General features: G+C 40.9%; 1 protein-coding gene across 1 annotated transcript; it reads left to right on the top strand.

Annotated features, from left to right (window-relative positions):
- Positions 1 to 11: 11 nt before the first annotated feature.
- abcb7 (ATP-binding cassette, sub-family B (MDR/TAP), member 7) lies at positions 12 to 26,571 on the top strand. The gene is given in 18 exon segments (XM_038700237.1): positions 12 to 161; positions 3,372 to 3,455; positions 3,542 to 3,619; positions 5,443 to 5,562; positions 13,224 to 13,356; positions 15,180 to 15,448; positions 16,120 to 16,208; positions 16,406 to 16,493; positions 19,058 to 19,232; positions 19,818 to 19,975; positions 21,717 to 21,880; positions 22,046 to 22,175; positions 22,570 to 22,741; positions 23,906 to 23,920; positions 23,923 to 24,008; positions 24,709 to 24,816; positions 26,206 to 26,362; positions 26,365 to 26,571. Coding segments are annotated over 18 exon segments (2,235 nt in total). The 3' UTR covers positions 26,424 to 26,571.
- The last annotated feature ends 166 nt before the right edge of the window (positions 26,572 to 26,737 follow it).

Genomic DNA, 26,737 nt, shown 5'->3' with positions numbered 1-26,737 from the left:
CCTTCGTCAACATGGCGCCGATGTTGGTACCGCTGAAATGCGGCTTACACTTCCAAAGGCGAAAATTAGCGCTTCTGCTCCGACAGACCAGCTCATATCACATCTGGAATAAGAGTCGCTTTGAAAATGGGACTTACCAAAAACGCCAAAGTAATTATCAGGTGAGTGCGTGAGGGGTCGGCAGGCTGGAGAGGACACTGTGTTTTTGGTGTGACTGTCACCGCGCAAGGGCAGAGATGGAAAGTGTTTCTAACTAACTTTCAGAGAAGTTACGTGAAATTATTTGTGCGGTGTTTCTCGTTTGTTTGCAACAGAGGTCGATGTCATGTAAGTATAATGTTAGTCAACCAGCCGTGTAACTTAGCAACGACAGCTAGCTAACGTTACATGGCTAACTTAATATTCATTAGCTAAATCATTCCCTTAGATTTGACCGTGTATGCTAAGTGAACGGATTATAGTCCCACTGTCAACTAAATAATAAGTCACTTTTTATCGCTGTACGTTAGCATGCCAGTGGTCTCAGTCACGTGTTAAAAGTGCCGACTGACAGTAAATGTTAGATAAGACTGTTTGTCCCACCCAGGACATTTAACTGCTGATGTGACTGTGATCACGTGTTACCAGTTTGTTACTGATTATTTGACTCTACTCTTAAACAGCTGCCAGTTTATCAGAATCAGAAGGAGCTTTATTTCCAAGTAGTGTTTTACACATACGAGGAATTTGCTGTGGTGATCAGGTGCTACACGTAGACAAACATACAGTTGTCATAAATAAATGTAGAAATATAATAAATATGGAATGGAAGAACAACGTTACAGATATATAAATGAGCATTATTCTGTGTAACGTTACATCTTGCTAAAACTGATGTAATAATAAGTTAGTCTAATGAAGCAGCCCTGACATACATCCTACCTTAAGAGGGTTATAATGTTCAGCTTTTGTTGAAACTGATTGATTTGGTGGTGTTGATTTAAATATATGGTAATTTTAAATGCTGTAACAGTTGTTTTGGGGGGGTGGACGTTAAATTGTTTTTGGTTATAGTGTTACAAATATTTTGTCCTCCCTACTTTTATCAATGAAGTCATGACATTAGTTTTAGCTAGGTGTACCTGGTAAACTGGCAACTGAGTGTATTTTGTCTAGAGAAAAAAAGCTAGCCCAACAAACGGTTATCAATTTCAGGGTTCCCGCGGCTCCTTAAATTTGTATGATTTTCGTTGATTTACGTTAGCTGCAGACGTCATATTATCGTCAGTCGTGGCTGCAAGATTGGGAGACACAAGTTAAAGTGGTTGGAGGAGGATTGTTCTTATCGTTCTGTCTAGTTCAAACAACTGTAGCCTACATCACGTCCTCCTCTCATTTGCGCCGGTCCAAAAAATTATCTATAACTACAGGTTAAAATAACTTTCTAAAGTGTGTCTTTCACCGTGATTTGTTTTCCTCCATGGATTATTTACCTCTCTTTAGCGGTGCGCTTGTGTATTAAATCGGCCGGAAAGTGAAAGTGAAACTTAAGTTCGGTCCGACATCGTTTTCTTGCTACCTTTCCGTTATAATGTGTAAGTTACTCTTTTCTGTTATTTAGTAGTTTATATTGAGTTTAACACAGCAGTGTATGAGTATGGGCGGGGCGATATGGACAAAAATAGTAAAATCATTATTTTTATTATTATAAGTTTAAAGCTTGATTTTTGCTCCTGAAGAAACCAGATGGTTAATTGTGCTTTTAAACGTTTCTTTATAGTCAGAACATGACAAACACTTGATGCCAAAAAGCAGCCTGGTATCAAACAGTGTATCACTTCACAGAGCTGAGGTAGAACATTCAAAACAACAAATATGCATGAGAAAAATTAAGTCAAATCTTTTTTTAGTCCCTTTTCCTCAACAAAATAAATATCTTAATAGAAAAGAAAGTGCTAATTTGTTTGTGATTCAAATGATTTAAATCAAATATTTATTGAACATTTGTATATTGTTACTGAGGAAGATTGTGTCACAATAATTAACATTATTGTTATATTGCCCCCTAGTTCACATTCACAAACGGACACGATAGGTTCACCAAAAACATCAGCAAGATCAATAATTTACAATGTTTGAGCATGTTTATGCACAACACTGAATGAACACTGTTCAGGCACCTGTCTGCGCTGTCAGACTTTTGGATTTTATTTGCAGAAGACTGTGAGCGGTACATATTTCCACCCAAGTAGTTGTTGTATGTGGATAGACAACACATTTGCATCCATGTGGTCATGGTGTCCCTGACCACATCCAGAGGTCGTTTTGCTGATCGGATCACAGTGGCAATATGGCATTGCGTCGTTCATTAAGAGATCAAACGCGAGTCTGTTTTCTATCAAAGAAATTGTTTCAAAATTTGAGGTCTTAAATTTATATTTCTTGAGGTCTTAAAAAGCGTTAAATTTGACTTTTAAAATGGTGCAAGAACCCTGAATTTTAGTCCAGTTTGAGTTTTAAGCTCAGTTCACAAGCAAACCACACATTTACAATTAATGAATGAAGTAATTTGAAACACATTGTTATATGTAAATATGTATAATTCCTGTCTCATAACAAATTATACTTTTATACTCAAATGTATAGTTTACATTATTTATTTATGTAATGTGTTAGGTCATCATAGACAAGAGGATGGGCTGCACTGATATAGTGTCATCAAGGAGATAAAATAATCCACTCATATCACTGGTAAAGATATGTATTTTTGTAGGAGTGTTGGTATACATGTAGGTGCAACACAGGGTAAGTTTAAGCTCAGTATGCCGTAAACCACCCACAATATAGCTTCTGTTTTCAAATAGGCATAGTAGGCCTAAATGAAGTGTCATAAAAGGCAATGTCAAAGAAACAACATGTCACAAGCTCTGAAATGTTCTCACCTTGTATTATTTCAGTTAAAGTAAATTATATTAGTGAGAAATATACATGGTGAAAATAACAGCTATCCCACCACTTACATAAGCTTCTCCTCTTACCATATATTTGTTTAGTATGTCCCAGACCCTTGCACAACCTTTAAGCTCTGGCCTTCAACTATGAGCATTTTTGTGAAAGCACACTGAGAAGAAAAGGTTTAGTGTTTTGTTTTTTGTATTGGGTGCAAAATTAACATTGTTTTTTTTGGCTGGTGAGAGAAGTAATTTTACCAGCATGAGGCCGGCACTAACTTTGCACCATGGTTGGAGTTAAATATGTTTTGCAGTTCATTTTACCTTTTTTTCTTTCCTTCGTTTCTTATTGGGTGTCGGTGTTTCTTAATATTAAAATATTCATAAAAGTGAATCAGCAGAAATTAGAAACATCAGTCAAATAAGTTGTTTATGTTTCAGCTGAGTTGCCCTCCACACCTACGAACAGCTACATGGAGTACAAGCAGGACCGAAAACAGTCGCCGGATTTTGGAGGCAGCAAAAGTAAGTATATTTGTGACATTATCGAGAATCAGTGTCTGTTGTCAAAATCAAACATAGAATAACAACAAGTTATGTTGTTTCTGCAGCATTTGCAGATTACAGACAAAAAAACATGTTGGCACGGAAATGCAGGAGGAAGATTAACTTCAGATCCAAAAAATGTGGTAAGTGCAGTACCTTCCTTTAGTCTTTGGTCACTGAAACTTTTTGTGCAGCTGTTTTTAAGGCTCAATGTTACGCCTGTCATGATAACTACTTTTAGTAAGATAAATAAGATAGAAATAATTGCAATAAAATATATTATTGTCATTTTAAGACTATTTTATGCCACTCACATAATGATAATTCAAAGAGCTTTTTATTCAGAAGAATATTCAGACATTGGAATGGGAATAGGGGAAAAAATTAAAATATCCTAAATAAATAAATCATAAATAAAAGAAAACCACAGAACAAAAAGGAAAATAGACTCTACGGCTCTTGATAATTGCATTAAATTAAAATTAAACATTAAGCACAGGTAGCTGTATTGCTGCTTTTTGTTGCCACTATTTATAAACAAGTCGACATACCGGCTCGTTCACATTAATGGGATGTCCTCTCATTCAGCTTAAACCCAAAATGTTCCCACACTGTGGAGTGTTTTGACCTATTCTTTGAAACTTTCTGGCTGGAATTATACAGTCATCAGAAAAAACACCTATTAGCCTCAAGTAACACATTATCTTCACTTCACCTGGTTCGCTCTGTGTGTGCGCACGTATGCACAAATACGTGTCTCAGCATTGTTCTTTTCTGTATATTTGGCTTAGGTGCTGTGAAAAAATGTAGGCGTTGTGCCCCAAGTCTTATAATGGTGGGGAAAATCTTACTGACTATAACAACAATCTGAACCTGTCAATGGCAAAAACAGACACTTTAGTGGACGTACTTATTTTGCAGCCCTGTTTCACTGCCTCTGACTGCAGTGTGGTTGCTCAATACTGGACCAATTTCAAAAAATGTTGTCCCAGTTAGTCATATAGACACAAACATGGGAGAATAAGGTCCACATTGAAAAATACCAAAGTTAACCTTTTAAGCTCTATAGTGGGGATTGCTTTGTCTTCACATGATCAATGTATGCAGCATTTTACATGCCAAAGATACATGGGTTGTACCAAAACATTTAAGTCTATTTGTTAACTAAATAAACTTTTTACAATAGAAATGTTTAGTATATTAACGTAACAGTCTTTACTCAGTCTTTACAGTGTGAAAGAGTTTAAGCTGAGTCAGACTTGAATTAATTGTAGATATAACAAAAAGAACTGTAATAAAGTTAGGCTAACCAACTTTTATTAATATACATTAACTGGTCTCCTCCACATATGGTACAAGGACCTTAGTAGAGCATTCAACTGTTAATGCTAATCCTCTCTCCGCAGTGTCACATATTGCTTGATTGTATTTAATTAAAGGCAGGTGTTGGGCACGATTTCACTGTAATATGCTTCGAGGTGCTGCCATCGCTGCTGTACAACACTGCCACCATATTGAGTGGATTAGAGGAATTACTGCATATTCTTTGGCCTGTAGCTGTGGCAGGTGTGTGGTGGAGTGTGGGTAAACAGCCATGTTGGCACCAGTGCGATCTCAAACTCAGCGCGGATGACAGCCCAGGTGTCTCCTGGGACTTGTAGTGTCAGACTGGATCCTGAAGTCCACCTGGAGACTCTGCTGTCATTGCTGCTCTCAGATCTCTCAAGGGACCCCCATTGACATTTGATGTTCCATGTGTCTGCCCAGAGCCATCTTTAGCTTATTTTGATAGTTAGTTAGTTGCCAATATTGTCAAACATGAGGTAGGTTAGAAAGTTAACATTGTAGTTATAATAGCACTGTATTACCCATTTGACCAGTAACCATCATTCAGGGCAGACTTGTTTATCAAACTAAATGTACTGTGATCTAAGAGGAGGCTTAGCTTTTGTTTTGTTCTCCACAGCTGAAGGAGGTGAATTCAGCCCAGATCCTGTCTGCCATGCTGTCTTATGTGTGGCCGCAGAATAGACCTGACCTGCGGGCTCGTGTTGCCATCTCTCTGGGTCTACTCGCTGGAGCCAAGGTAAGTTTACGGCACTGTCATGGGTATTAAAGTGGTGTTCTTTTCTTTTTTTACTTTTTTGTTATTTTTTGTCATATTAAGCTAATTTGATTGGCGCCAAGTAGTGTTATTTATGCATACCCCAAACTGAAGATATTTTTATTCAAAGTTCAGCCACTAAATATTGAGCAAGAGGCTCCAGTCACTGTTTAATATTTGTCCTTGGTGAGACTGAGCCTTAACTGCTTTCTGCTTTGTTGATTTCTTCCAACCAAAAGTTAAACTTTCTAACAATAGCTAATGTCCTCCCTGATTACATTAGGACCGGTTTCTTTCAGATACAACTTCAAGTTGAAAGGTTGAAAAGAACATTCTAATATTAAAATACTGTTTAATCAAGAATATTAAAAATTAAAGCTGCAAGCAGCGTTGGGCGGGCCCTCGCACTTGTAAGCGCGTCCGCGCGTGAGCCGGCCGAGTTGCATATTCTGGAGTTCTGCCGGTGCGGCTGTGAATTTCCTACGCGTTTCCGACGCCGCATGAATGTGCTATATGTCACTTCCTGTGTCCCCTATGTGGAGCTACATAGCACTTGCCGCTATGAATATAAATCGGTATTGACGTGTAGATGTCTGCGGGGTGGGAGAGTTATCAAGCACGTAAAGTTTGTTTCAGATGTGAACATGTACACTGAACAATAATGTACCCAAACAATAAAATAAATTCCTTTTATATTTCCCTGCCTTGTTGTTTATGTGTACATACAGAGGAAGAATGTGAGAACAGCACACATTTCATCGTTACTGTGTGTTAGAGCATGGGAGAACAGTGGATACTTTTAATACAGCCCACACCCCTAATACTGTGTAACTATAACAAGTAGAGAACAGAAGAAAAAGATGTTCTTTCTTTACAACTGTCTGCATAGCTTATTCATATTGTGTAATGAATGAAAATAAATAGGCCTACTAGGCTCCTCTCTACTTTGACATTTAAGATTAGCTTGTTTGATCCACCTTCATACACATGTGACATTACTGTACAACTTGAGAAAGGTGAGTTGTTTTCTGCTCCAGCCTGCCTAAAAGAAAAGCGTTTTGGGGATTAAATGGACTTTATTAGCTGCTGCAGTGCAGGATGAACTCAGAATAGACCCATTTCTCACCTTATTATTCTAAATCATGCAACGAAGAAGAAGAAATGCATAAGAAATCCTGGGACAAAATCTGTCCACAAATACTGTACAGCATGTAGTCTGATGATCAAGACTTGTGTTATAGCTGACTTGGGCAGTGAAATGTTTTTTTAATTCATGTGGTCATAGTTGTCCACAACTCAAATCAGAATATAAGAAGAAATGTTTTATACCACCTCAAGAAGGCTTCCTATCAGAAAGGTAGGAAGGTATTTCAAATGTACAACTGCAGTACTTAAATCTAAGTAAAGTAATTTCCCTGACATTTTTGTGTTACTTTACTTTTAATAGACCCATGTAAGAGGTTTTATACTTCCTGTGAGTATAATCCAATCAATCTTATTTTCATACTGTATATCCGTTGTGTAATTTGATAAATTGTGTTGTATGTCGTGCTCGCATCTCAGAGAAGACTCTGACTGCAACATGCGTCTTTGTAAAGAGAGAAACAGACAGAAAAAGTCTCTAACTCTGCCTGTCAGCTCGCTCTGCTCCGTTAAAACTGAATTTACCATACAGAATTGAATACGAGTGCACTCCAGATTTAGCTGCAGCCAGCTGACCGTGTGCTTCTCCCTATACTGCAGTTCTGTGTCCATGCATGCAGCAAACTGAAAGCACTGTCTGTCGGTGCTTCTACGTGAAAAGAGAAGGAAGACATTGCTGGTAGTATTGTCTTCAGAGTTGTTAAACACCTCAGCGCACTGAAGGAAGCCATCTGACTGTGTGAGGGGCAAGATCGTTTATGTCTGCAGGCAGAGTAGGAGCTCTCCTGTCTGACTGGTCCACCAATAGCAGAGAAGATGACCCCTTGAGACACAGCCCCTCCTCATTTGCATAATGAGGCAGAAATGCATACAAAAATTTAAGACAGGCAGAAATAAATACCATGGGTGAAAATAAATAAGGTAAATAAATACAAAGGAAGAATAAAACAGACAAAAATATTAAAACACACACATAAATAAATACATTAAAAAAATTAGTAATAAATAAAGTTGAATAAACAAATAAGGTAATTATAACAAAGGTGAATAAGTAAAGGCACTAATTAAAATATATACATTTATGTCTCCTTGTATAATTTAATTACTACCTACATTTATTTATTTACTTAATTTTTTTGTGTATTTAATTGGATGCTTATTTATTTATTGAGCATTTATTTATTTCTGTATTTATTTCTGACTGTGTCAGGATCGGTCCTCCATAGCGGGGTGGGAGAGTTATCAAGCACGAAAAGTTTGGTTCAGATGTGAGCATGTACACTGAAGTTACAACAACTTCCTGTGTCATGGCGAAGACTTGATCTCTGACGCCACGCCACGGACACACCCATTGACGAAAACTCGCAAATAGCACAACTTTTCATATTCAATGCCTTTAGAAGGCACAGCACAAATTTGAAGTCGGTCGGACTAAATCCCTAGGAGGAGTTCGTTAAAGTACGAAGTGTGTAAATCATCCAAAATTTGACGTAAAATTCAAAATGGCCGACTTCCTGTTGGTTTTAGGGCATCGCTCCAAGAGGCTTTTTTGTGCATCTGGACAAGATACACGTACCACAGAAAATTCGTGCACGTAGGTAAAAAGTGCGGCGGGGGCTGCTTCGTTAAAAGTCACTTCCTGTTGCCAGCAGGTGGCGCTATGACTGTCTGTGAATGTCAGCATGTACATGTGTTCAGGGCGGGACTCTCATCCTACATGTACAGTTTGGTCCAGATGTGAGCATGTACACTGAAGTTACGACAACTTCCGTGTCATGGCGAAGAGCTGATCTTTGACGCCACGCCACGGACACGCCCATTGACGAAAACTTGCAAATAGCACAACTTTTCATCTTCAATGCCTTTAGAAGGCACAGCACAAATTTGAGGTCGGTCGGACTAAATCCCTAGGAGGAGTTCGTTAAAGTACGAAGTGTGTAAATCATCCAAAATTTGACGTAAAATTCAAAATGGCCGACTTCCTCTTGATTTTAGGCTATGGCTCCAAGAGGCTTTTTTGTGCGTCTGGACAAGATACACGTACCACAGAAAATTCGTGCACGTAGGTGAAACGTGCGGCGGGGGCTGCTTCGTTAAAAGTCACTTCCTGTTGCCAGCAGGTGGCGCTATGACTGTCTGTGAATGTGAGCATGTACATGTGTTCAGGGCGGGACTCTCATCCTACATGTACAGTTTGGTCCAGATGTGAGCATGTACACTGAAGTTACGACAACTTCCGTGTCATGGCGAGCTGATCTTTCGACGCCACGGACACGCCCATTGACGAAAACTTGCAAATAGCACAACTTTTCATCTTCAATGCCTTTAGAAGGCACAGCACAAATTTGAGGTCGGTCGGACTAAATCCCTAGGAGGAGTTCGTTAAAGTACGAAGTGTGTAAATCATCCAAAAATGGCCATAAAATTCAAAATGGCCGACTTCCTGTTGACTTTAGGCTATGGGTTCTTGAGGCTTTTTTGTGCGTCTTGATACGATACATGTCCCCAGAAAATTTCGTACATGTAGGTTGAACGTGAACGAGGGGCTAATCATTTCCAATTTTCAAGGTGGCGCTAGCGAGTCATTTTGCCACGCCCATGTGCGAAACTTGTAGAATACGAAATTTTTCACCGGTTCTGACATGTTTGCAAATTTTGGTGAGTTTTCGAGTATGTTTAGGCCATGTCATTTGGGCCTACTTTTAAGGCCAATGTCATTTGGGCCTAGCTCAATTCGCAGAAAAAAAAAATAAATAATAATAATCCGAGCAGATTCAATAGGGACCTCGCACGGTCGTGCTCGGGCCCTAATTAAAACAGCTACAACAAGGCCAGAAAAAGGGAAGCACACACCGTTATTTACAGGTCACACTAGCAGCAATCTAACAGCACCATAAATTACATTTAAGTAACCACAATAACAAAATCTATTTCGGCCTAAGTGCCATCCATTGTTAGCTCGGTTATAGCCCCTGTCGTTTGCACAACAAGTGAGTGACGGTCACAAAGGACTTCTGCACCTGACTGTTCAGATTATGGGATCAGACTGCTGCCTACATGTATTTATGGTGAGAAAACGGACGAGTAATATTCAATAAAGAAACTTGATGAGGAGTTCATACCATCTCTGAAGCAAGTGTATGGAATGAAGAAACACTGCCACTGTTTAAAACGTTTGAGTAGGCATAACAAGTTTCCTGTTTATATAAAACCTGTTTCACACCATAAGAGTGCACTACTAGGATCTGCAAACATCATGGCTGGTTTTATTATTTGTCATTGTGGTTTGGCACAGCTGTTGGAAGACTGGATTTATATATGGAGAAAAAAAAGCCTGGTCATGTGGTCCAACAGCTGAGAGTTGTTGTTATTGTTAAGTTGGATATAGTTCAAAAATAAAAGCAAATAAAAAAGAATGTACATTAACAGTAGAGAAGCACCGATAGCATTTGTCCTGGCCGATTCCTATTAATTTTTGTTGAAGGTCTGACCTGCCCATTCCGATTTAAGCTGACAGCATACACAAACATTTTTGTAACTTTTCTTTAGTGTAAATTTCTCTTCATCAGGATCCCCATTACCATTGGCTTTTCTGACTGGGATCCATTCAACTGTATGTCCATTATAAAACACTGACTATTAAATAACTTTAATTTTCCCCAAACTGCAGCAGGTGACAGGACCTTCTCTCACCCAGACACCCAGACAAATTTAAAAGTGCTCCAGGTTAGGCTACTAGACAGAGCTTTTGTGTGAATAAAATCTAACAGAACTTTATATTTTAGTTGAAAGACTGCCAATTTCTAGTAGCTGATGTTATTTCTAATCTCACCATTTTAATTCTACTTAATTCTCCCCTTACTTTAGTGTTTACTCACCAACTACAGTAATCTCGGTCACCTGTCATGGCCAATTAAGCTGAAAACCGGCCTATTCCAGTTCCCAGCTGATAGATTGGTGCATGAGTATAATTACACAATGAAGACAGGCCACTGTGTATCTATGTACATAGAATTTACATTACTCTGAATGCAAAAGATAGGCATTTGACTATCAATGTCACCACTAACATTATTTACAGAGACTGTATGTTGAGGCCAGTGTATAGAACAAAATAAGAGTTACATTATTTTCCATGTAACAAAGGCTGAGGTAGAATTGGCATAGGTGGCATGATCACATGCACATTGTGTGCACATTAACACAAACTTAGCTACACTAATAACAACTCACTTACCAATTACAGAGCAAAAAAAGTGATCTGCCTTTAATAGCTAATCACGTGGCTCCATGTTGCCATTGGTGCTGGTCTGTCTCTACTGCACTATGCGTTGTTGCTAAAATTACAAATATAACTCAACCCAAACATGAACATATGGCTGCACAACTTATAAACTATCCATACATCATATATCAGCAATATACTAAAAACACAGCAGTTTTACCAAAGTGATGGGTAACACAAATCTCTCTCACAGTGGATGTTGTTCGAAAATTAATCCTGGATTGTACATTTAAGGCATCCACTAACCACACCAGGACATACATCGGGCATCTGGTCTTCCAATATTTGCTTAAAAGTTTACGTGTTATTTCTATGTTATTCTATGCAATGTTATTCTATGTCTGTTATTTCTAATCGTAAACAATTTAAACACTTACCTTCCCAAATGACTATGGAAAATAAGTCTTGCTATGTCAAATGACAATTTATTCTGGTAGGTTGGGATTTGTAATCACTGCTCGGAAAAGGTCTGAAGATTCTGCTTCTAGCGACAAAAGCAATGGACAACAGTAGCCAGTGTTTCTAGTTAAAGAGGAACCAGCAAGGTTGAACATTTCATTTAGTTTGTTGTCATTGCTCACACATGATGGTTTCTGAACTGCTGCGCCGGCAGTTGAGTCTTTGAGGATCAACTAATGGCTTGTGGCTAGTGGCTTTACAAACTGCTTACGTCAGCTTGTTGATCTTTAAAAGGTTGATCATTTTGATAATGACGTCGTTGTTTAAGTGTTAGACTAGACAGTACAGTGTAGCAGAATTTTATACTGTGTAAGATCCTGTGTAAAACTAACCATATCCCACTTTTTAAATAATTAATTGCAAGCATCAATCAGTGCATGATGTATTTCGTCTTCCTTTTGTTGATGGTTTCTAATTTACACCCTGGAAAACAATCACAAATTCACAGCTCCTAAATAAGCATGCATTGCTGCTGCTCAGCACGGCTGTGTGGACACACACGTGCAATCCAATCTTCTCCTCCTATTTTCCTGCTTGGCTGGAGTTAGCCTCGATTTCTCCAGTTTGTCTGTTTGAACTGAAACCCCCAGCAGTGTGGAGGCAATTTTTAAATCAAATGAATAATTGTGTGGTTACAGCGCATCACACCTATGCACTCCACAATATCGGTGACATTTTCATTTCAAATAACTGATTATATAGAAGCGCTTGTTTTTGCTGGCCTCAAATAAAGCCTTCTGTGTCTGTGTGCAAGTTCGTGTGTCATACTATGTATAAGCTTAAGCTAATTCTTTATAACCTGAAGCCTGTTCTTCACCATGTTAGACAGTATCTCTAAAATGAGATGCCATATTGCCAGTTACAGGTTGATATGTTGTTGATTTAACCTCCAGTTGGCCGTTAATGGATTAAAAGAGCACGTCCAACCTTATCATGTATTAGTGGTAAAATTGAGGACTCATTTTGACCCTGTAATAATAGGCCCGGGCTATTTTTGTGTCACGTTCTGTTGTCTTGGTAGCAAAGATATTGTTTTTCCTTGGGGGACTCGAAGGCCTTCTATTATCTAAGCATAATACTCAAGTGTTTACAGCAAGAACCCTGGAGATGTAGCGTTTGCAATATAAATGGTGCATTATCCTGTGTCCTTTTACTTCACATCACAGGGTCAACATGAGTTGGGGTTTTTTTCTTAGAAAATTGTTATTTTTATCAAAATTATGCATCATGCAGAATTTGACAGGAGTAAAGGAAGAAAGACCAAATAAAAAGAAGCCCTCCCCTGTGTTAGGGTTGAGAGGTTCAAATGAAATGGGTTTCAAATGAAAATGCTCTGCGGTGTGCTGCTGTGTTCTCTGGCTGGCCTAATGCACAGCGGACCGCCTAGCCTGAGTCACACAGCTGTCCCTGTGCTTTTAATTAGCACTAATAACCATTTCAATTCCATTAGCAGGAAGCACCAGCCACCTCACCAGCCAAGAATACACACACGCACACATCATGCATACATACAGACATATGTTATCTTCAAATGCACATGAATTGGTTGGATTTACTGCCTAACAATAACTGAAATCCATCTTCCTAACCACATGGCGTGCACATATATAAAAAGAGAGGCACTCTAGAAGACTAGAAGAATGGCACTGGACTAGATTGAGCATATGTCGGTTTAATAGGCTGTTTGCAACTCTGTCCCCTCTCTTGTTTTCTCCTCCTCTCTGAATGTTTCCTCCCTCCCTCTTTGCCTTCCCAGATCACCAATGTGATGGTGCCCTTCATGTTTAAGTATGCAGTGGACGAGCTTAACCAGATGTCGGGACACATGCTGAACCTGAATGACGCGCCAAGCACTGTGGCTACCATGGCAACGGCCGTGCTGATTGGCTGTGAGTCCCAGACTTGTATTGCACTGGCAGGTGCCGCGCTCATCAGAGGGGACTGTGGGACTGCCTATTATCTACAGGCTGACCTTTCCCAACACATTCATTTCAATCCCACTCTGCAACCTCTTCCTCTGCCTCACATTATTTACATTATGTGCTCCGTCCTGCGTCGGAGTTCTCTTTTAACAATCCACACGGGTGTCTCGTGAGCACTGATGACTTTTCAGTTTGATACCTGTGTGCTCCCAAGGCAAACAGAGCTGGATATATTTCTAGAGCAGTGGGGAAGAAATTGCTAATGTCCTTTTGAAAGTGGTTTGGATATCTTTTAGTGTTAAGCAAAGGCCAGTGATATTTTTTTCACTCCATCGCTCCAGAGTGGCGCCCTTATTTCATCTTTTTGTCCAAATGGGCCCTGCAAGAGGGGTCGGGGTGACATGAAGCGCGAATGTGAAGTTCTTTCTTGATTAGAGTGTGTTTTCTCTGAGTTGCTTATGAAAAGCAAGAATAAATAAATATTGTGAACCCGACACCCACTGCAAGTCACTCCGGCCTTGAGTGAGATCAGCTTGGGTGCAATGTACATTTAGCCCTCTAGCCACTTAATATAATGAGCCCACTTAGGTCTTGCACACTAATGCTGCCTGTTGAATAATTGGAGCACATGAACAGGACTCCAGACAGGACGAATTAAGATGACGAGGAAGAATGAAGGGCATGCTCTTAAAGAAAGGATTTATTTTTTTGTCGTTTTTTGTTCCCTCATTGCGACACTCGGGGCCCGGTACTTCGAGTCTGTGGTGACAGGTGTAATTTGGCTGAAAAGGTTGCACAGTGCTCATCCTACCTTGTCAGATGTGGACACATTGTTCATTAGATGAGCATTCCTATTTAACGCCACATTACAGCCCCATGAAGACCGGCAGACAGAGCGATTATTACCCTGACTTTGGTCTCAGCAGACAAGTCGTGTATTCACCCAACTCGGTGAAGTCTCCACATGAAGGCCACATGTCATTTATACACAGACTAATATTAATTTCTGACAGTCATGCTAGCCATCTGCTTATACAACATTTCATGAGGAGTGTAAGGGATCAAACAATTGTCCTTTCCTGGGTGATTTTTATTTTTTTAACTGAAACTGCTTTGGTTTTTGCTGTATATCAGGTAGCACCCCCCCCCCCCCCCCCAAAAAAAAACAAATGCAGCAATAAATATACCTTTAGAGAAAGACTGATTATACAGATCAGCTAGAGAAAGTCTAGACTCAGATAGTGGTGAAATTAAGCCAGTTCATCTACAACACCTAGTCACATCTTTCCACGACACTCTTATTAAAACCTCCTCCCCCTATTCTGGTATTCTGCTCACACATGTAGCCTGCTGCCTGCCACGCACACTTGTGTAGATACCCTCCCTTCCCTCAGCCTGCAGTGTGCTGGCCTGTCGTAGTAGTGAGGTTTCAGACCTCATCCTGCTTTGTAATTACAGAGGTTTGGGGAGCCGGCTGCTGTAGCACTGCAGTGCTTGCGACGATGATGTGAAAACCCTGTCCCGCCACCTCATACAAGCCTTTACTTTAGAGCAGTTGACAAGCCTCAATGCTGTCTACTCTCATCTGTCTCAGTACGATGTTACATCTTACAAGACAGGAAAGGTAGGGTCCGATTCTTGTTTTGCTGACTCAAATCACTTTAGAGCGACCTAACAGTGTTTTGGATTAAGGATATATTTTGACTTGATAGTGCAGAGCCCCGCTGTGTGAATCTCCCAGCTTTTCACAGCAGGTGTGCTAAACTCTTCGTCTCTCTCTGCTATCCCAGATGGCGTGTCACGGGCTTGTGCAGCCCTCTTCAACGAGCTGAGGAACACTGTGTTCGGCAAGGTGGCCCAGAGCTCCATCCGACGCATCGCCAAGAACGTCTTCCTCCACTTGCATAATCTGGATCTGGGTTTCCATCTCAGCCGCCAGACAGGAGCGCTGTCCAAGGCCATTGACCGCGGCACACGGGGCATCTCATTTGTACTCAGTGCACTCGTCTTCAACCTAGGACCCACTGTCTTCGAGATGGGCCTCGTCAGTGCTATTTTGGTGAGTCTTGTGGTGACATCCATGCAGATACTAATGATGGTAATCATAACTCCTCAATCTTAGGATAGTACCAACAACAGTGATTACTATTTTCTTGTATTTGTAGTTGCTGTTACTGTTTCAGTCCTTGCTAGCTCAGGACCTTCCATCACCTTGACACTCTTCGCAGCAGATTGTCCGGAAATTAACTTCGGGGATATTGTCTCATTTACATTCTAAATGGAATATGAATCCCCATAAACTTTTGGTGGTAACACAGAGCCCGTTAGTGTCAATGATGAATCTCAAAGCTTTGTAGCAGCTTAATGTCCTCCCATGGAGTATGCCCTGAACAGATGCCCCCCTCCTTGGCCACCACTGAAAGAATGTCTATAGCTTCATGCTATTATTCCACGTTGGACAATAATGTCAGCTTCCCTGTAATGAGGGCAGACTCCATTGCCCAAATAGCTAAAGCATTAGCACGATTAGTTCTTGTAGTTTCCCCTCCATTTGTAACACTCAATTTCATAGAGGAATGGTCAAAAACAGTATGTTCTCAAAAACTGCCCTGTGACGCCAACGCTGGGCTCTGGTGTTCTGATGTGGTTGCTTGACTTTTTATCACAACGCCGTTGAGTCACAGCATGTAAAAGATCCTTTGTTTTGACTCTGCTTTTTCTCTTTTGCAGTATTACAAGTGTGGCGGACAGTTTGCAGCAGTGGCCTTGGGTACCTTATCAGCATACACCCTCTTCACCATTCTCCTCACTCAGTGGAGGTAACAATGAGGATTTTTGTGCTAGTCCTGTCTCTGTCTGTAGTTTAACAGGTTGTTTTATTGCTTACGATTGTTATCTCTTGAAAAATATTCAGTAAATAGCTCTGTGGCTGTCTGTGCTGACAGTTTTAACGTTCACTTATAGGCTGAAATATGTGCATCAGAAAGTGCTTACGTGATTGTGCCTCTGCACGCAGGACTCGTTTCCGGATAGAAATGAACAAAGCAGACAATGAAGCCGGAAACGCAGCGATCGACTCCCTCCTTAACTATGAGACCGTTAAGGTGAGATCCAGCCCCCCACACAACCACACAATACACCACTCTTTCAGCCTTTCGAACAGTCCTTCTCTTTTTATTTCCTCCTTTCTAGACTTTTCTTCTGTTCAGGCACATTGATGTGAATTTCTCTCTGTCTCTCTCTGTCTCTGTCTCTCTCGGTCTCTGTCGCTCTCGGTCTTTCCCTGACTCTCCACACTTTCACGCACATCCTCCAAGTCATCACAAGAACAAGTTAAACTCTAAAGTCAAGTTTATCTTTCTGAGTGAGAGGAGTGGAATTTACTGCTGAAAGGGTGAAAGCCAGTGCCATTCTCTGCTACAGGTTTACTTAAAGGTTATCACATTCCCCCGGTTATTACAGAACAGTGTCACACCAACATAAGCCCACACACCCAGGTCGGGAATGCAGTGGAACCTTTTAGTTATGCGGTGATTCAGTATTCTGTGAAATTTAAAATGGTCATATGCTATATATGGTTATTGTTATAGTCAGTAGACAATAAGGTTGATGTTTGGGTATTTAACTGTTACCCATCAACAAGGATGAACTTCATAGCTAATAAAACGATTGCAAATGTATCTCTTAGCCCTTAGAACTGAGGTATTGATCTAAACCAATGAGAGCTGTTCAGTTATATATTATTCTCTCTCTGTAATTGTATTGAGATGAAATTCTTAGAGATGACAGTTTTTTACCACAATTTAAATATATATATAAAAGCATGTATTCTAGTAAAATGCTGGAAACCTCAGCATGACTTTAATGTTTGATTTGTGATTCTTGAGTAAATACTTTGTTGTACGTTGAGATAATACTGATAATTATCATGCTAGTAATATAGCTACAACTAAGGATTATTTGATTATCGATATATCTAGCAATTATTTTCTCCGTTAATTGACCGTAAAATGTCACCACAAATTCCTAAAGCTCAACGTGAAGTCTTACAATTGCTTATTTTGTCCGACCAACATACCAAAACCATAAGATATTCAGTTCACTATCCCAAAAGAGAGAAAAAAGGATGGAATTAGACAAGGGTTGAAAATTACTTGCCTATTATCAAAATTGATATTGAAAATTGATCAACTGATCATATAATCTGTTCAGGTCTATGCTTACCCATTCACAAACACATCTGACCAACATAATTTCCTGGGTTTTTAGTTTGCTCATGTTTTTTTCTTCTCCTTTAGATTAAAATTAGCCCCTTTTTTTTGCACCATCTTCATTCCAGTCGCTGCAAACAGTGAGACATTGATCACCAGACACTCATACTTTGCTTTATACTTTTCCCAGTGTTGTGGTTATCATGCATCTTCATCTTTTGATCGTTGTAAGCCTCTTTCTAGGTAACCTCATTGTACGTAGAACTCATACAAACATAATCCCCCATCTAGTTTCGGGGCTTTGTTGGCTGTTCACATATATATTTTGGTCCCCGTGTTATTTTCTTTGCTGTATTATTTTGCGTCCTGTTTTCCTTAACGTTTTGTTCTGTGTTATTTTGTGTCATCTGTGCCAATGCGGCCGGATTTAGCATCACTGTGAGCTGTGAGTGTGCATATGTAATTAGATCTCCGCCCACTCAGAAATCCGTTCCACTTTCACAAAGGGCTGGATGAGAACCTTAACACGGTGCCTTGCACTGCTTCTGTTTGTCCTCCATGTGCTACTTTCTTCTCCCTCTCTCTCTGATTTCCTGCATTTCCCTATATGCAAATCAGTGGCAGGTCTTTAGCAGCGCAGCACCACTGCCGTTAGCTAGAGAGGCAAATCGCCCACTTAACCAGAGCAGAGAAACAATAGTGCAAACTAAATAAACAGCAATATTAGGTAATTGGCAGCAGAGTTGAGGAGGGTCATTGTTATGATCATGCTGTAGTTTTAAGTTCTGAATTTAGGATGTGTGCTTGTGGCTGATTCATGAGGCTTTTTTTTTTCTCCAAATGATTGCTCTATGTCTTAATCAAAATTAGTGCTGCTTGTGTGGTGAAACACTTAAGAGCTATCGGTGCTCTGTTGGTAGGTGTCTGTGTAAGCTGCTGCAGATGTAAATACAGAGGCTGACAACGGTGCCAATGATGACTACTCTAATTGTTGTTTAACTTGCTAGTGATGTTTAAGTGATGACTTATAGGTTATTTTCTGAACCGTTCCATTACCATAATCCTCATCCTCTGCCAAAGCTTCAGATCCAGAGTCTGCTCTGCGATGCAGGATCTGGATTTTGTTCTTTCGTCTTCCTCATCCTTTAAGATCAGTGGGGAGGAGATGAAGATACAGAGACATGAAAAAGTGCTTTAGAGGCCAACTGAGACCCAGACTACGCCCAGAGCGGTCACTGAGAACAAATGCAGCCTTGAGGCAGACTGCGCTTAAGCGTCTATCTGCCTGACACTGCTCTCCATGCTTCCTTAACCTTTAACCGTAACCATATTTTGTGTCTCTCCCTCTTTCTCTCTCAACTTTCTTTGCTTTTTTGAATCCTTTTGCGGTCTCTGTGCCCTGTGCTCCCTTCTCTCCTCGCTCTCTCATTTTTTTTTTCTTCTCATCTCGGCTGCAGTACTTCAACAATGAGAAGTATGAAGCTGAAAGGTACGATGGATACCTGAAGACCTACGAGTCATCCTCTTTAAAAACCACGTCCTCGCTCGCCTTGCTCAACTTTGGCCAAAGTGCCATCTTCAGTGTCGGCCTCACTGGCATCATGTTGCTGGCCAGCAAGGGCATTGCAGCAGGTGAGTGAGTTGGGAGTTTTTAGTGGTTGTGTGTGTGTGTGTGTGTGTGTGTGTGTGTGTGTGTGAGGTGATTGAATATTCCAAATTTTGAAAAATTATTCTGTCAAGGTCTATAAACCATGAAAATATTTGAAAGCATCCAGGTGTAAAGGTACAATATACATCACCTGATCTGTATTTACTTCTTCATGCCCACGATTTGTGTCTATAGCACAATGGGGAAAAATTGTGCATTTAGAAGTAAGAACACCTCAAAACAAAATGGACACATGAAAATGACAAGTCAAACCCTGACTGAACTGGATAATAGGAACTAAATGAGAACAAAGCACAGCAAGCATGATAAAGTGGCATGAATAGGAAATAAAATAGCCTTGATGCAGAAAATGAAATCACAGTGGGTGGAGATGGAATCAGACTGTAACCAGCTTTGCTTTCACAACTTGAAAGTAGAAATGGTTTGAGTGTTTTGTTGTTGGTTTTTTTTATTTTTTTTTTAGATCTTATATCCAAAGACACATATATATGATACAATAGAGCTACATTATCTGTAGCTCTGTAAGTTGTTCTGTTGCTGTCGTGTAGGTACAATGACTGTCGGAGACCTGGTGATGGTGAACGGTCTCCTTTTCCAGCTCTCCCTCCCCCTCAACTTCCTGGGTACAGTGTACAGGGAGACCAGGCAAGCCCTAATAGACATGAACACTCTTTTCACCCTGCTCAGCGTCGACACCAAGATCAAGGTAACCTATTGCACCCACTAGAAAGTGAATTTAGAGTTCAAATATAAAATCTGAAAACAAAAGTAAACCCAAAAACCCTGTGAAGTCCTTTTCTCCAACAACAGCACATAATTGTATAATTGCACAAGTGGTACCAGATTTTAACACAAGACACAAGTCTTGATGTAACTCAGGTGAGTCCTCATCTATGGCCTCTTGGTGAGCATGACATGGCTTGTTGCATTAGCATGAGCTGTATTGGGATATTATGACAAATTGCACCAGAACTCTGAATGGAAATTTTTAGGTGATTTATTCAGTTAGTTTTCACTATTGTGTATCGTAAGGTCAGTGAGTGAATGAGTGCGGTTAGGTTGTGGAAGGAGGGGTTCTCTTTAAAGCTGTTCTTGAACTTCCTGTTCATTTTTCCCTCTGTTTCATTGACATTTTTGTAAACTAAAATCACCTTTTCTCTGTGGACTCATGCCTACAGTGCTATATTCCCTTGAAGCATTCCTGCAACTAACGATGATTTCCAGTATTGATCAGTCTACCTATAAAATGTGGAAATGATCATTTCCCACAGTACAAGTTGACATAAATCCAGTACAGCAGCAGTCCAAAAAGATATTTGATTTACTATCACATGTGATAAAGAAAAACATCAAATCTTTACATTCTAATGGACTAATTAATTAGTCAACTAATCATTTCAGTTCTAGTACCCTTACTACATGGTGTTATTAATGTTGAATTATCTATTTGTAAATTCACCTTAAAAAACACAGTCAAAATCCTATCATCCTGTTCTTTAACTCAACCATTAAAAATTGCTATAACAGTTCATATTTAACATATAAGTCCTTATCAGTGTCAGAGCTGTCAATAATTTTTGAGACATTTCAGACCTTTGATTGCATTTATCTTCTTTTTTCTTTTTCTTTTTTTTGCATGACTCAACAGCCCATCTTGCGTCAGAAGAGCACATTTTTAAGTGCAAATGTGCTCCTGCTGCCTAACAATATGAATGCCATTCCCGGCTCTGGCCTATAATTACAGTAGGAGAAATTAATCTGTCTAGTTATTTTTCACTCATCAGTAACACTCCTCTCCATTGTGATTCCCTGTGGAATGGCACTGCCCAGCAGGCCATTACTGTCTACTGATTTTTTTTTTTTTTTAAACATACAACACATTGGCCTATTATGTAGATGTAAATATTTAAAACTCCCCTTTACTTGAAACTGCTCCACAAAATAAAAAATAAATGATTTTGGCTTTTATTCCATACTGGGGAGGGGGTGGGGGGTTGTGTGAAATTATCATCTGTTTATACTAATGGACTGTGAGTTATTTGTGTAAATTGGCTGAGGTGTATTGTGGGTGATTATGTTGCTATTAGGTAGTATAGAAACGGAGCAGAACAGGTTTTTACTCTCAGGGTAAGGACAGCGCTTTATTCACTGCTGACCTTGGCTGCATCTCAGCACTATGGCTCAGCTCACTATGTACCGAAAATTTTCACGCCTATTGATCCTTCAGTCACCATGCAGCGTGTGAAGATTCAGACGCTTTTGAAACAACCTCTCGAATTTCCTATGAATGTCTGTATGTAGTCCATGCTGGCTCTGTGCTCCAGCATTATCCCTTTTCACGAGGTGTTGGAGTAACGTTGCATCATGTCTGCCAGTGGCTGTTCTGTATCCATCTCCTCAACCGTTTCTTGTTTCGTTTGTCTCAACCCTCTGATGGTTTTCTCTAGGAGAGGGATCTCGCGTCGCCATTAACCATCGCACCGCAGGAGGCCACCATCCGCTTTGAGGACGTCTATTTTGAATACCTAGAGGGCCAGAAAGTCTTAAACGGAGTGTCCTTCGAAGTGCCTGCTGGGAAGAAGGTGGCGATAGTAGGTGGCAGCGGGTCAGGGTAGGTCACCTTTCATAGAAGTTCACAGACTGTCAAACTTTTTAGCCAGGTGTGTTTTATCTCATTTGTATGTGCAGACAGTCTTGTCAGATATCATCAGTAGACTGTGGGGGTGCAGCCCACAGACAGAATGACGCTGACGATTGGTTCCACGTCTGGTTGCAGGAAGAGCACCATTGTGCGGCTGTTGTTCCGCTTCTATGAGCCCCAGCGGGGGAACATCTACGTAGCGGGGCAGAATATCCGAGACGTCAGCCTTGACAGCCTGAGGAAGTCTTTGGGCGTTGTACCTCAGGTCTGAGGCACACCAACAAAATAAAATACACAAAAATCACATATATATTTTTGTTTCTTCATTTATTCACCACAAATGAAATGTACATGTCTAGACATGACTTTTTTATTGGAAATGTAATATATTATTGATAACGAAATACAACAAGGGGGCAGCATAGAACAATGTAACATTATGAATTTACAGCATTAGAAATAAGATGAGTTTTCACTGCAGTGAGCTCAGAGGCTCATCTGAACAGATGGTACATGAACAGTATTTTTGTAATTTGCGTTCTTTCTCTTTCTCCCTCCTACCCTTGTTTTTGTATCTGCAGTCCTGTTTTTCTGTTGCTGCAGCAATAAAAATATTCTCTGAAGCCTCATTTTTTTCCCTCTAACTGTGTTGTTGTCAGGATGCCGTTCTGTTCCACAACACCATCTTCTACAACCTGCAGTACGGCAACATCAACGCTACACCAGAGGAGGTGTACCAAGTGGCGCGTCTAGCAGGCATCCATGATGCTATCCTCAGGATGCCCCATGGCTATGACACCCAGGTTGGGGAGCGGGGCCTCAAGCTGTCAGGTTTGCTGCACTATTATGGCTGCTGTTTAAATATTGTCTCCTGCAGAAGCAAGTGAAAGAGCTGTGTGTTTTGTGTATTTCCCTGGATGGAATAGCAAGCAAAAACGTGTGTGTGTGTGTGTGTGTGTGTGTGTGTGTGTGTATAGATGGATAGATCTATATCTATCGAGATAGATAGAGAGAGAGATTATAATCTATCTCTGTCTCTGCTGCCAAGAACATATATTAGGATGATAATTGGCATGTCGCATGTTGTGTTGCTTTGAGAAGTTTGCACAGCTGTAGATTATATAAAAAAGTCTGTGTGACTATGACAGTTGAATATTACTTTTAAGACTTTCATTATGAGATGTTCTCTTGTAAGATGAGGTGATAATGAAGCTTAAGTTCATTATTAAATTTGAACTTATGAGATTCATTTGAGACTTGATCTGTAGCTGCACAATTATTTTTTAGTTGTCCTCTTTTACGTGCTGGATGAACTTGTTTAATGTTTTCTTATTTGATCTGCAGTGATCGCATAAGACTGTGTAGTATTTGGCCCGTAGCATCACTCTGCAACTCATTTGGCCCACGTAAACACACTGTGTGTGTGTGTGTGTGTGTGTGTGTGTGTGAGAGAGAGAGAGAGAGTGCTTTCACTCAACATTCAAGATGCAATTACTGGCAGCACAGATTTCTTTATGTGGAGTGACTGAGTGAGTGAGAGAACGGACAAAATAAAGACATGACTAAGTTCTCATTAATTTCACTGCTGCTGTACGTGACAGCTGCCAGCGAGTTTGCGGGGGGGGGGGGGGGGCAGTCTGGGCTGTGAGGCTCCTAACTTCCTTCATGGCTGTTCTCCGCTGCCAGCAATATTTATATCTGCTGAACGCTGCTTGCTTTCAAGAGGCCACACACAGCTCATATGTAATAAAGGCAGAGTTAGACACAGTGGGAGAAATCTTTGCGTCCTGCTGATTTTCCTTCTCAATTAAATGAAAGTCTGTTTTACCAGGCTGAAGCCTGTAGCATTGGCATTGTCTGAGCGTTGGCCCTCCGTTTGAGGTAATTATCTGATGAGAAGGGCCAGAGAACGGCCTGCTGTATCCTCACATGGTTCAAACATTTTGGCTTTTGCCTGGTTTGCTTTTATTGATGATATCTGTTGGTTTGTTGCAGGAGGGGAGAAGCAACGGTCGCCATCGCCCGCGCAATACTTAAGAATCCACCGATCCTCCTGTATGACGAAGCAACATCCTCCCTCGACTCGATCACAGAAGAGGTGGGTCTGACAGCGTGTGAACACATACACACTGACAGAGACAGGCATGCATACGTAACATACCCACGAATGCCCATTCTCTGCTGCACATACAGGTTGACACCTCGCCGTGGCTGCATACACATTTAGCAGAATAAACACCCACTCAGTCACCTGCTGTAGGTACACAATAAATCAGCTCAGTCCTGCGTCACATACCTGCTGTGACATACACACACACCCCCTACACAAGCGCGCACACACAAACACACACCACCCCCATGTTCTCCCTTGCCACCTGCCACTGTTTTCTCCTACTTAATCTCCAGCTCAGCTTAAACCCCACAGTCTTTGTAAATGTTACATTTAATGAGAAAGTTCAGCATGCCGTCTCTGAACTTCAGAAAAAAGAGTGGGGCAGTATCTGGCTGTTAATTGAGATTTTCTGTTGCTTCTTATCACAATGTTTTTTTTTTTTTTTTTTAATTATCATATGTAAACATTGGAAAGAAAAGCATATGAAGCTGGATGTTGCTGAGCAACATTCTGTTGACTCGGCTTCTCTTTCAAATCAAAGTTTACATTTCATATATATCCTGTCATTCATGCGCTCAAACTTTTTTTGGAAACCCCGGAAACAATTTTCTTTTGATTAGGAGATACTCCTTTTAAATCTTAACAGTGAGTGATTAGGTTCTTTGTGGTGTTTGTGTACTTCCAGAACATCCTGAGTTCAATGAAGGGGATGGTGAAGGACAGGACAACAGTGTTCATCGCCCACAGGCTTTCTACAATCGTAGATGCGGACGAGATTATAGTGCTCAACGAGGTAAGAACTCATCCACTTATTTTTTTACTTGATCTCGTACCTTCCCTGGTTAACATTTCCAGTTGTAATGTCAGGTTCATAAAAAGCAAATAATACGGTTCAGAGTTTTCTGAGTATAAACACGCACCGTGTTAATTGCCAGTCCAATTAGATGGTTTTGCATTGAAGGAAGGATGATGACCTGCACTTTGCGTGACCTTCAGTGCACTGTGTCTGCCAGCAACATGAATTTAGCAAGTGGCCTCTGCTTTTGCCACTCATTTATTCTGAGTTACCTTTCTCCAACGTACGTGATGAAAACATGCTTTGTTTAGCTTCTCTCATTAACTTCAACAACAACAAGACACTGTTGGTAGAATTGAATGTATTATTTTGTCCATAAGGGCTCATTAAAGCAGTCAGACTCGACTGGCTGTTTTGGTCAGATGGCGTGTCTTGTTTGTCTCGGTGACTAATAATGTATGGGCCAGCTTCCCAGACACTGATGAGGCCTCATCCAGGACTCCACGGAGATCGGCATCCAAATGATTTATCTATACAGTTTTTGGCCTGATGTGTTTAAGTCAGGCTGAAGGTGCCTTCGAGACATGGGGAATGTTTTTAAAAATAAATATGGAGAATCGTTTTTGCTCCATTGTCATTGTGCATCAGAGAATCCAAGCGAAAGAGAAAAATGCTGCAGTATGTAATGGGTTGGGCTTAAAACACAAAAAGACACAGAGCGAAGTCAGTTATTATCTGCAAAGTAAGAGCTAATATGAAATGGATCACAGATGAAGTGACATTTTCAACCAGTGCTAGAGTCAGATAGGATAAAATGAGAGGTTTCTTTGAACTGTGGCGAGTGAGCATGTGTCGTTCCGTGTTCCCAGAGTCAGATGGCAGGGATCAGAGGGTCGTGGTGAGGAGGCATGTTTGCGTGTGATGTCGCCATGGCGTTTGCTGGTGTCACCAGCAGAGGACTGCCTGGGGTGCTCATTAAAATAACGAGCAGAAGCAGTCACGTGCTCATCTTGGGTACACTAAAGATGATGCCAACACCTCTGCATGCTCATGGGAGGTGGGGGAAGGGGGTGACTTCATTTGTATTTGGCTGTGTGGGAGGGCTGTGTGTGTGTGTGTGTGTGTGTGTGTGTCTGCGAGTCTGTCTTTGCAAGAGGAATTGCAACAGTTGTTGGGGAGGCGGCAGGGATTCTAGGGGGGAGCTGACTCTCTGCAGAGAGTGTGGTTAGTGTTGTTTGGTCATGATGAGATGCTAACTATAGGACTCTGTGCTCATGGCCTCTTGGTTTTCATTCCATGTGTGCTGCAGCTATATTTTTTTGGCAAGTCTATGTTTCATATGTTTCTTTTTTTCTTGATTCCCTGCTCTTTTTTTCTCTCTGCCAGGGTAAAGTGGTAGAACGAGGTGACCACCACACCCTCCTCAGCATCCCAGACAGCTTGTACTCAGACCTGTGGAACACCCAGAACAGCAAAATCCTCAACAACAAAAAGAGCTCGTCAGAGCCTCCGGCTGAGCGCCTGTCCCAGAAGGAGGAGGAGAGGAGAAATTGCAGGAGGAGATCCTTAACAGTGTTAAGGGCTGTGGGAACTGCTCCTGTTGAGAAAAGCTGCCACCTCCACGTCCCTTCATCCCTCACAGATGGCCTACGCTGGAATCCGCTGGAGTCTGTGCAGCATTGGAGAAGGAGCGGAGTAGGGGTACTTCCCCACTACCCACTCCCACTTCAGCCAAGCCCCCCACCCATGTGACTATTCCTCCTCCTACTCATGTGAATAAAGGCCACTGCTCGCCAAAGTGAAGGAGGAGGAGCAGAACAGGGAGCAAGTGTGTTTAGCACTGGCTGGTGTCCAGAGATAGAGCTTCTATGCCAGTTGCCTCAGCTGAAGCCAAACATAAGAGACCTTGAATATCACA

This window comes from Micropterus salmoides, unplaced genomic scaffold (assembly GCF_014851395.1).
Source record: "Micropterus salmoides isolate LMB-PRFRI ecotype aquatic unplaced genomic scaffold, ASM1485139v1 Ms_hic_scaffold_5, whole genome shotgun sequence".
Lineage (NCBI taxonomy): Eukaryota > Metazoa > Chordata > Actinopteri > Centrarchiformes > Centrarchidae > Micropterus > Micropterus salmoides.
Note: the sequence above shows the minus strand (reverse complement) of the source record. Positions and strands in the feature narration are given on the sequence as shown.